This window comes from Mastigoproctus giganteus, chromosome 1 (assembly GCF_048544385.1).
Source record: "Mastigoproctus giganteus isolate SK-2022 chromosome 1, ASM4854438v1, whole genome shotgun sequence".
Lineage (NCBI taxonomy): Eukaryota > Metazoa > Arthropoda > Arachnida > Uropygi > Thelyphonidae > Mastigoproctus > Mastigoproctus giganteus.
In genome coordinates this window covers 250,914,987-250,927,364 of record NC_143575.1, presented here as the reverse complement: position 1 = coordinate 250,927,364, position 12,378 = coordinate 250,914,987, and the positions used below count along the sequence as shown (strand labels likewise).

The 12,378-nt window shown below is 37.3% G+C and overlaps 1 protein-coding gene across 1 annotated transcript in view; it reads left to right on the top strand.

Moving 5' to 3' along the window:
- Positions 1 to 2,751: 2,751 nt before the first annotated feature.
- LOC150091752 (uncharacterized) overlaps positions 2,752 to 12,378 on the top strand; it is a 91,247-nt gene continuing 81,620 nt past the window's right edge. Inside the window, exon 1 of the mRNA XM_090369562.1 lies at positions 2,752 to 3,109. Coding sequence (XP_090225688.1) covers positions 3,074 to 3,109 — 36 coding nt within the window. The 5' untranslated portion in view covers positions 2,752 to 3,073. The remainder of the gene's footprint in view (positions 3,110 to 12,378) is intronic.

Here is a 12,378-nt window from a genome sequence, read left to right as displayed (position 1 = left end):
CAGGAAGGCTTTTGATACTGTTCCTTTTAAAAGACTACTGTACAAAGTGGAGCAATGTGGCACTAAGGGAAAGTTACTGCTATGGATAAAGGGATGGTTGAGGGAGGAAAGACAGAGTGGTCATCAATGGAAACTGCACTTCGTGGACTAATGTTATCAGTGGAGTTCCCTAGAGTTCATTGCTGGGCCATTATTGTTTTATATATTTGTTAAAGATATTGATGAGGTTATATCAGGCTTAACGTCTAAGTTTACAGATGATATAAAGGTTGGTAGGGTGGTTAATGACAGTAATCAAGGTAAGCTGCTGCTATCAAGATCTAGAAAAATTAGGCCCATAGCCTGAGAAATGCCATTTGAATCAGATGATATAAAGGTTGGTAGGGTGGTTAATGACAGTAATCAAGGTAAGCTGCTGCTATCAAGATCTAGAAAAATTAGGCCCATAGCCTGAGAAATGCCAGTTGAATTTAACAGTGGCAAATGCAAGTTACTGCGTATGGGTAGCAGTAATCCCAGAGTAATTTATCAACTGTGGTACTACACTAAGGACAGTGAGAAATGAAAAGGATCTGGAGGTAATTGTGCAGTCAGACACGAAGTTTTCTGAGCAATGCAGACAGGCTGCCAGGAGAGCTCATGAGGTTTTATCAATGGTACAGTATACAAGAACTTTGCTAGCAGAGATAAAGGTGATTATCCCTTTGCACAAGGCCATGGTCATGCCGCATCAAGAGTATTGTATAGAAGTGTGGAGGCCTCGTTTTAGGAAGGGCGTAGAACTGCTGGAACGGGTGTAGAGAAGGGCAGCGGGATTGGTGAAGGGAACAAAAGGGTGCTCTTACCAAGAAAGGCTTCAGTTCTGTAAATTGCTGCGTCTTGAGACTAGGCACCTGCCATTAGTTCTGATTTAGGTGTTTAAGGTCTTGAATGGATTGCGAAACTCAATGTTGATGGCATTATTCCTATTGCTGAGATTACATACATGAGGGCCATTAATTCGAATTGAGGAAGGATGATTGCAGGATAAATGTGTGGAAGTTTGCAATCAGGCAGTGAGTGGTTGATTGTTGGAACAAACTTCCATCTCTTCTTATGGAAGTGTGTAGTTAGAGTAAATTTAAATAGACATTGGTGGGGTGAATAGACGGCTGAGGTGAGTAGTTTTTTTTTTTTTTTCTTTTTCCGCTGGTGTTCTTGCTTTATTTGCCACTACTAATAGTAAACTGTATACAGATTTGGGAAGCTCATAGGTCTGTTGAAGGACATAGATTTTTTGAAAAGAATGGAATGATTAGTAAGAAAATTAGCTGTACTCCCAGCTAATTTTCTTACCAAGAAAGAGTGAGGTTGTGTAATTCGCAGCCTCCGGAAACTAGGCTTCTGCATGGTAACTTAAAGTTTATAGGGTTTAAAGGCTTTATTAAACTAAATGTTATTGGCATCTTTACCTTTCTCAGATGAAAAGACTAGGTCATAAATTTAAGTCGAGAAGGATAGTTGCAGAATATTGTTCGAGTAAAATTCCGCCTAACGTCGTGGAGGTGAGTAGTTTAAATAAATTCAAAGAAAGTTTGGACAAATTTTTGGATGGAATGGGGAAATGAAGTTTTTTGTTGTTGATGGTGGCGATGTTACTGCATAAGCGTTGATTCCTTGCATCCTGTTGCCAATATTAATACTAAGTGAGCCACGTTGTGATTAACGCGTATAAATTTCCTTGTCTGCGTGGGTAGCACAGAAATGACGGAATTAACCCACTCACCCGAAGAAATTTTTATTTTATATTATATTTCTTTAATTATTAGGGTAATGGCTCGAAGTGTTTTTCTTATGTGTGTATTATGTGTCTGTAGAAGTGTGTGTTCACGGGCCAATTTGCACGTTATGTGGGATGAAAAGTTTACATGGTACAAGTACCATGAAAACTACCCTTGAGTAAAAATCTACGTAATATACTGCAAAGCAGTGTTGCTAAACATTGAAAATGTTATCTACGTGCAGCAGGGAACAAAAAAAAAAAAATTATGGCCCACTAACTTTTTTACGGATACATTTTTATGCAATGTCAAGTTTGATGAACGTTGGAGGTTGTACACATCGCCCAGCTGTTGTTCAGAGCATAACTTAATCGTGAATAAATGGAAAATTTTAGTATGCAAAGGAAGCATGTCCTTATATTATAAAAAAAACGTAATAATTAAAAAAAATATATATATATATATTTTTTTTTAAAATCCTAACTAGAGGTACAGCACTTCAGTAGGAAGGCTGCAAAAAAGTGAGGAAGGGGATTCAGTTGCGTTTGCCATTGGAATCTTATTATTTTGATTTGTGCATACTACGAGAACGGTGCAGCAAGTATTTTTTTTTTAGTAAAATTTTAAAACAGGGTGCCGCTGGGCGTGGCAGATGAACAGTCGCGAGAAGGAAGTGATTGCTCCTCTTCTTTTGCTTGAATCTGTCCTGAGTTAGTGGCGTAAACTAACATAACCTTTTTCCACTGTCCAAAAATCAGTCTATTAAAAAACCTATACGTCTTTTGAATCTGTCCCGAGTTAGTGGCGAAAACTAACATAATCTCTTTTCACTGTCCAAAAATCAGTCTGTTAAAAAACCTACACTTCTTTTCCTGAAACGTACAGCGAGAAGGGAAGGAGCAATCAAGTCCCTTTTTTTTAATTTATATATACTGTAAATATAGTAATGACGCCGCGCCTGTGTTCTATCGATCGCCAATTTTCGTTTAGTAAACTGCTGCTTCAAAAACCGCTTGATGCACCTTAACTACCCGTTTTCGACTACATTTATTTTTAAAGATCTAGAACACTCGATGGCACGGCCCAGGAACCCATGACGCTGAACCTAACCTGTTTTTGATGTTATCGCGAGCCTACAAGTACCGATTGTACAGTAGACGTGACCTCACTCTTTGTGGAAACTTTATTAGTGAAGCGGCCTCCATGTTGGTGTCTGTTGCACAGCTGACAAATTATAATATTGCGATGAAATATTGCTCACATGGTAGTATTAAATATCTGCAGATTTTTCCCACATAGCTGAAACTTCGAAAATGAATCGCAGGCGAAGTTTCTTCCAGCAAAACTCGGTAAGTGCAATAAAGTATTTTGACTTCCTGAGCTTTGCCTAATATGTATGTGCATTACGCAACCAGTATCGAAACCATTACTTACCGTAGCGAAACCACTGCTGCCGTTTTAGTCAGTGAGCACGTGTTTCGATTATATTTTCATATTGATGCTTAAAATGCTCCCCACGATGTTTATTATTCCAAAAAATAAAGAATTCTGCGGCGAATTCTTTGATTACAGTTACGCTTTTTATACATTTGGATTAAAACCTCTGTTTATTTCTACTTACTGCTTACCCTCCTTTTCCTATCAGCATTCAGTATAAACTTCGCTCTTAATTTAACTTAATCGTCAGGTTTGTTGAAGTACCAAATACTATCACTTTTCTTTATACTTATTTATTATTTTTTGTGTGTGTTTTTAGTTTACCAAAATTTATAGGCAGGCCACTTATTAATAAACATTGCAATCTACATAAAGAGGCGCCGTGGGACTCCACTTGCCACACCCACTTCCCTAAAAGATCGAAATTTATTCATGAGAATGGGTATGGCAATCCCAGATAATGTTTTGGACAGGCACAAAAAATACAAGTTCAATATAGCCGAATATAAGCATATTACTGAAATATACAGGGTGGTCTATAAGAAAGGAAAAAAGTTTGACTGTAAATAACAACACTGTTTTAAGTATATATTTTAATTAATGCTAGCAAATTTGCAAAAACAAAAAAAAGAATTTTACAACATCTGTTCAATATGGCCACCATTTTAGTCTTTTACAAAATTGTGGTTTTGCGATGCAACACATAGCAAGGGACAGTTCCTCAGAAGTACTCCCAAATTAGCCAACTGTTGAGCTGAAGTTCAAGCAGAGACCTGTGCTTATTACTAAATACTTTATTCTATAAGAATCTCCACAAAAAGTAACTGCACCATGTTAAATCTGTGGAGAGCACTGGACACTCAGTGGAACCATACCATTTGTTGGAGGCTGGCCCTCCAGAAATGGTTTGGCGACTAAGATCTGGAGATTTATTAGTGGAGATGAATGAACACAGACATGCTGAAAGACTCTTGAAAATATCTACCTTTGGTGAAATTCCCACAAAGGTTACCCCACATGCCACCTTGAACTCCTCTAAAGGGATAATAATGAAATGAAAAAACAGTGGATAGGCCCACCCATATGTTGGAATGTACCAACAACCTTTGCAAAAAAATTTCAAAGATTCTGCAGTAACCTTAGCCTTCAGCAGCTCCAAGAAACTAAGGGCACCTTAAAAAATCAACAAAAAACAATAGATCTTAAACAACAAACAAACATAGTTTATGCAATTCCTTGCACACCAGACTGCGATTGTGTATATATTTATATATAGGCAGCACGAGAACATCATTACATGCGAGAATACAAAAGCAGTTTAAAAGTAGCCTCAAATAATAAAGAAAAAATAGACCAGACAGAAAAAATTTGTTCTGAGTTGGCAGCTCACCACTTAGACATAGGACATTACCCATCCTTTGAAAACATCATATTAGACAAACAAGACACAAAATTTAAGTTAGAAACCTGTGAGAGTCTAGCAATAAGATCAACACAGACCAATAATAATTTCTGAGAAATGAGATCTAAAACAAATATCTCGTTCAAATTTAATAACAAAACACAACCTTTCCCCCCATCCAGGACCTCTACTAACAGGGATGGGTAGTTGCACACCTGGATTTTCTAGTGGAAACTTTCATATTCTTTCCCCAAAAAACCTTTAAGCTGTTTTAAATTTTCAAATTCCCAAACTATTAGTGAAATACGAGGGGGCGAGAATTTTCCTTCTATCCTTTTTCTCTTCCTTTTGCCAATAACCCCCTCCCCCACACACACCACGCTTTTGAAAACACCAATGGAACGTCCCCGGGCTATAAATATGGTCTTCGACACGTGTTCGCTTTCCCTTTGAAGATGGTATAAACGAAAATCCCACATGGAACCATGCCATTCCATCCATCGACCCAGGAAAAAGATAGCTTTCTTCTGTCACAGTTCTCTCAAAGTAAAAAAAATCCAAATTACAGCCCAGACTGTAAAGTTAGATACCTTTAAATCCTTGTAAAAGAATAAATGGGTGTTGTTAAGAGTAATAAACATGATTATGGTGATTAACAGTTCCATTTAGTTTAATTGTAGCTTCATCAGTTCACAAAACATTGTCAACAATATCTGAGTTTGTAACACTTGTGGTCAGAAACCATTTGGCAAATTCTAATCTTCTATCTGAGTTGTTCTCATTCAAATTTTGTAGCAATGTGGGATGTTCAACCTTTAATGTAAGTTCCTTTATGATTCTGTTTAAGCTTGTTTTATGTATTTTAAGTTTCAAACTTTGCTTTCTTTGAGATGTTTTTTGGATTTCTTTCAATATCCTTTCTTAAAAGGCCCAAATTGGCAGATGTATTTGAGATACAGGATCTCTGCTATAAAACTTCTTCACAATTTTCTTTATGATATTTATTGTGGGTGTTATGTTCCAATAAACTTCTTGAACTGGCATACAACTTCTGCAGCAGAGTCATATTTTGTATGCCACCTTACAATTTCAATACTCTCCCTCACTCAAAGGCACATGGTACTTTTCATATTCAGATTATTCTGAAACAAAAAATATTAAACTATTTTTCAAATAACTTGTGCATATTCACATCAACAGTTATTCATAGTAGTCTCCCTACTTATGGACCATTCTGTATAATATTTTTTCCTATTTTTCTTGCTTGTGTTCTAAATGCTGATTAGTAATGATATGTTTTAATTTTATTAGTAGTGACAAAAGATTCAAGAATGCAAGCTTATAAATCATCAGCAAAAAAAAAAAACCTCCCCACATTATTGTTCATCTTCTCCAATAATTTGTCTAGTTCTTCCTTGAAATTATTCAAAGTTCCACTTCTATAACAGCAGATGTATGTTTTTTCCAACAATCAACCACCCACTGGCTGAAGGCAAACTCAAATACATATATTATTATTATTATTATTAATAGCCATATGGTGCAAGGAAGCCTGAGGCTTATGCTGCACCAGGAAAAAAAAAAGTTCCCAGTTACCCTGAGAGAGAGAGAGAGAGAGAGAGAGAGAGAGAAAGAAAGAAAGAAAGAAAGAGAGAGTCAAAAGTAGAAGGGAATCACCAAGAAAGAGAAGAATGATGATATCCAGCTCAGGACCCTGGGTGTGCCAAGCCCATACTCACCAGATGTGAGCCCCCCCCCAACCTTTCTCAATTTGAATTTAGTCCCCCTTGTGTGTAATCTGAGAAAGAGGAAGGATTCCATCAACACAGAGCTTGTTCAATCCATTCAAAGTCTTAAACACCTCAATCGTGGCATCTCATGGGTGCCTAATCTCCAGATGCTGCAGTTTGCAGAAATGAAGCCTTTCTCTGTGAGCCCACCCTTTTATTCCCTTCACCAATCTCGATGCTCTTCTCTGCACCCTTTTTAGCAGATCTACATTCTTCCTAAAATGAGGCCTCCAGACCTGTATGCTGTACTCAAGGTGTTTCTTAACCACCGCCTTGTACAGTGGCATAAACACCTCCTTATCACTCTTAGCAAAGTTTCTGTATATTATTGACAAAACCCCATGAGCTGGCCTGGCAGCTTGTCTGCACTGCTTTGTACTTGTGTACTGTACTTATGATTGTACATAGTAGAAAGAGCATTGGAATAGTAATATATAGTATCTATTTATTATATTAAGATTTATCCAGCATATTTTGGTGATTTTATCCAGAAGAAATTATATAGCTCTTAATTCAGGATTGTCCACACATCATCATAGTCTGCTTTAAATACTCAACAGAAGGCTGCAAATAGAGTGCAAAGAGAACTTCTAGAGAATATTTAATAAATGGAATGGAAAACTTAATTTCTGAAATATAAATGTCATTTCAACTTTGGAACCTATGGTAATCCATCATTTTACTTTAAGTCTTCTAGAGGATATTTAAAAAAAATTGTCTCATCAGTAATTCTTATAAAGGAGTGCAACATAGGATTTGGAATGATTATTGAAACAATGTTTAGCCTAAAATAATGTTCATTGCTAGCTAAAATGGTTTATATATTCCAGATAAATTAAGGTAGCAGAATGGAGTAAATACTTTTAATATCTGTGTACAGATGACAAGATACAAATAAAAGAATGTTCTGAAATCAGTGTCAATGTTTTGAGGTGTATTTAAATAAATTACCATCTTTATTCTGGAGAGCTGAGGCCAGAAGAGTTTACAACTTCGTTGCAACTGGTTTACCCTATAGCAACTAATAATAGGCGATGCACTTTTTTGTGGTAATGTACGAGCTTAATCTCACAATTTGCAAATTAGCATCCTTTTAAGTTACTCCATGATAAAAAGGTCCAGGACCATTACCAGCCTCTAATGCCTCAAGACAGTGAGTGTTCAGCAACAATTTGAATAATTATGATCTGCCTTGGTGTAGTAGAATCTGTTTAATACAGTCATCTTTTTATTGTGTGTGATGAAACTGGGAAGAATACTTTCATTAATGGCACAGATGCAATTAATTTTTATTTCAGTCTTGTTTGGTATAGGCCTTTCTGGATATTTTTACAATGCCAATATTTCTTGGCATTCTAAAAATAATTTGGATTCAAAGAAATGTTCCAGAATAAGTACACTTCTTGGGCAAAGCCCATGTAATGCACCACACTACTGTGCAAATGGCATAAACTTCCTTATTTGGAATTGCCTTTATTTTATTTTTATTTCCTCTGGCTTAAAATCTCTTTACTTCATTTTATCAAACTGATGTATTACTTCTCTTGCTCTTCCAACTCTACAAATCATTCTTTGAATTTCTCTTTTCTTTGAAACCAATGAGGTAATTTTCCTTGTTGTTTGTTTAACATTTAGAACTCAAGCTAGCTTAAACTTTCTAGTTAAATAGGCCCAGCTGGTTGAGATTCTGAAGCTTTTTTGATTACTAATGATTTTGCATGACTTGTTTGTCTACCTACCAGAATTCCAAGCAATCCCCAAAACTCACCTAGCACTTAATGTTTTCCTCACGTACAACTGTACAAAGTACATATTCGATGGTAGTAGCCCTCGAGGTATCTCAGGTCACAACTTGATGGTGGCTTGTTTAGTAGCTCCCTTTGAATTTGAGGAAGTTATTTGAATAGCTAGTTTTGCCCACTCTGCTTTCATAGAGTAGTACTGGTGTTAGCAGCACAGGTGACTCAATCCTTTCAAGGCCGAAATAGTTGACTGCACCAAAATTACCATATTCATTTTTCATTCAGAATCCTCCATAATTTTACATCAGATCCCAGTGTAGATTGTAACAAAGGGATACTGTTATGGAGTACATTGTTTTATGCAGTGAAGACAACTGCATAGCATCTATGAGGTGTTTATTTCTTATTTGTCCTTAGAGCCCAGCTGATTTCTCTTCTTTCCAACCTTCCATTCCCCCTCTCCTCCTTTTCCAGTGTTGAGTAATGTGCCATGCTTATTTTACATGCTGCTGTCCTATTAGGTCACACGGTTGTTTTTCTGCCTTTAGTGAGGTATCATTAGTGAGTTGAAAAAGGGGCATATGGCTCCAAAAGCTCCTATGTTTTAAGAGTATATTTGTTTTGTTTAATTTTATTTATTTTCACAGTTTAAATATATATGTGTATTTTTATCACTTTATTTTTTTTATGGATGGATTTATTTTATTTTCAGTTTTACTGTTAAAATTGGGTTTTTTTATTATGGGCTTACATCTGGTGAGTATAGGCTTGGCACACCCAGGGTCCTGAGCTGGATATCATCATTCTTCCCTTTCTTGGCGATTCCCTTCTACTTCTCTCTCTCTCTCTCTCGGGGTAATTTGGGAATTATTTTTGGCTGGTGCAGCATAAGCCTCAGGCTTCCTTGCACCCATGGCTAATAATAATTATAATAAATGTTTAGTGAGGATAGCAACAATGTTATTAAATGCTTATTTAAAAATAGTGCAGAACTTCTTGAAAAGACTAAGTTGGTGCAGAATTGGGGAACATTGCTGAGGCCATGTTATGTCAAGGAGCTAGATATATTCTTGCTATGTGATGCCCCCTCTATTTTTACTTTATATACTGAATGCATTATGAATAGTCAAACTTCTGCAAAAAGATCTAAGCCTCCCAAAAACTCTCATTCATTTCTCAAAATATATGCAGGCTCAGTTCCAATCTAAAGGATGTCCATTTCCAACTACAGCCTGCCAAGCCCCACGTTTTCTGACAGAATCCAAATTATTGGTTGCTTCAACCACTACTCATCTCAGTTTCTCTGATTATGATTCCTTTCACTTCAAAGGCAGTACTTGTGCATATATACACTCTGATATTCCTTGTTGGACACTTTCTTATTTGGAATCTCCTCTGGCTTAAAATATGCCTACACCATTCTATTAAATTTCTCTTGCCTCAATCGCTCCTCCTGCCTTGACTAATCACTGTGAACCTCTTTGACTTTCTTTGAAACTCAACTTTCTACAATCTGACTTTCCTAATAGTGAAATAATTTTTCCTGGTGATTTTAATGTTTGCAACTCAAGTTGCCTACTGTTTTTTAGTTGCACAGATCTAGATAGTGTAGATACTTAGGAATTTTGTAATTACTAATGGCCTGACTTTGCTTGTTCATTTACCTGCCAGAATACCAGACAGTCGTCACCACACATTTCAACACCCCTGATCTTATTCTCACAGACAACCCTTTGAACTAAATGGCCAGTGTTAATAGTCCTCTAATCACCTCAGATCGCAACTTGATGTTGGTCTTTTCTCCAATGGAACCTCTCTATCTCTGTCTCTATCTCAGTCTCTTGTGCCCCTTCTCGGCCTCATGTTGCTTGTCATTACAAGCATGCAAAACTGGGTGATCTGTGAGACTTCTATTCTTCTTTTTCTTGGATGGATTACTGTTTTAAATCTCTTGATCCCATCAGTTTTCAGACTGTGTCAGTGAAATTATTCATATAGGAATGAAATCCTTTATTTAACATTCCACTTTAAAACCTTGTTCTTTATCCAGACCTTGATTTCCAATAAATGTGCCAAGGCTATTCAAGATGAGAATATTGCATATTTCAAGGGCTTGTATCCTAAACTCCAGCTTCATTTCCTTTATACACCAAAGCTTGCAGCAGTGGTAAAATAGTTACTAATCAATCCAAACTTAATTTTGAACAGTCTAAGAGTAGAAGACTTGCATCTTGTTCAGGTAATCGAGCAATCCGATCTCATGCCAAAACAGTTGGCCATGACTTCTGCCCATCTCCCACCTCTTTAAAACCTGATGGTTCTGTCACATCCTCAGCTAAAGATAAAGCTGACTTACTAGCATGCTACCTTTTTTTTTTTTTAACTCATGTTGATTAGCTTGATAAACCTCCTACCATAACCAGTGCACTCCACTCAATGCCTCCTGTGGTCTTCTGACAGAAGAATTTTAGAATAATTCTGAGTAACCTTAATGCCAAGAAAGCTCTCCAGGTCTGGATGGCATATCTTCCCTTGTTCTCAAAACCTGCGCTTCTGAGCTTGTATCTTTTCTATGTCATATTTTTACACTTTCTTATTCTACTGCATTTTTCCTTTTGCTGTTATCCAGCCATTTCCTAAAGAAGGATGACAATTATCTCTAATCATATTATTGCACTTACCTCTACTCCTTCTAAAATTATTGCACTTACATGTACTCTTTCCAAAGTAATACAGAGAAATTCATCAACAGCCAACTCTTAAACCATCTCGAAACTTTCCATCTGACCAATGATCACCAGTATGGATTCCTTCAGTTCCAATCTACTAGTGATATATTGGCTTATGAGGGGGTACCCTTACCTAGAAATAATAGCCCTAGAAAGCTGAAACTTCACAGGAACTTTAATCCTTTTCTACGTACTCTCCATTATAGCAACACATTTTTCCCTTCTATGGATCAGTTGTTTAATGCCTTGATCACAGAAGTTTGCAATTTTTGCCTGAAACCACAATTCCGCTTCATTGATGACTTCCTGAGAAGAATAAAATTGTTTCCAGATCATACTGGTACACCCAGAATTCGTCATTTGTCACCAGCTGATCAAAAAGTTCTCAACATTTGCATTACATAAATCCAACAGTTTGTGAGAACATTTCATTCAACATTGCTTCTGCAAAGGCACCTCCGTAGCCAGGTGGGCAGGAGCAGCAGTGCATAGCACACGCTTCTTGATTAGACCGGGATTCGAGCCCATGACCGCCAAATACGGAGGATGCGGAAAGGTCAGGGAATGACCATCACATATCCCCAGAGCAATATGGCCTTAGTTGCTAAAGCTCCTAAAAACCAAATAACAACAGCTTCTGCAAAGGTGTCAGTAATCTTGGAACCCATCGTTCAGAGACCTTAAACATGTGCAGATGGTCAAGTAAAATGCTGTGGGCAGACCCATAACTAATTCCCACTGCATTTGCGATGAAATGAATTGTCACATGTCTGTCACTCAGCACCAGCTGCTCAACCTTTGCAACTGTCTCACTGTCTGTGGATGTTTATGGCCTTCCTTCACTTGACTGGTCAAAGGCACTTGTACGACTGCACTGGAACTCCCATTTCCTCTTTTTACAGTGTCGTAGGATGGACAATTCTGCCCATACACAGCTTACATTTCTTCATCAATTTCCTGAGCTTTCTTACTCTGCAATTGCAGGAACTTGATTACTGCTCGATACTCCACTTTGTCAACCATAGCATCCTTCCTCAGATTCTGGGTTCCACCTGGGATGTGTGGTCACCTAACGGGAAGTTCACGTTAGTTATTGAATATGTAGACAACTCATATTGCCGACTGGGCTAGCCGGGTGGGTAAAGTGCCTGCCTAGCAACCCAAAGGTCGCAGGTTCGAATCCCGTCTCGGGCTTGGATCGGAGTACTGCAAAAACCTTGGGACATGCATTATGGCCATAGAAGCCGATGCGCCAACAACTAACTAAAAAAAAAAACAAAAAAAACAACTTATATTAAAAACAGCATCTTCATACGTCCTACTGGAAAAATAGAAAAAAACTATCTATTTTTCCTAGATATTTTTTTATCTAGGTCAGGGTATGAACTTTTTTTGATACCCCCCTCGTGTGTTACTTATCTTTGGACAAATTTGGTGGGAAAGTTTGGTGAAACTCAAGCAGTTGCTCTTGAAATTTCTAAGGCATTTGATCTTCTAAACAAACTCCCATCGTATGGA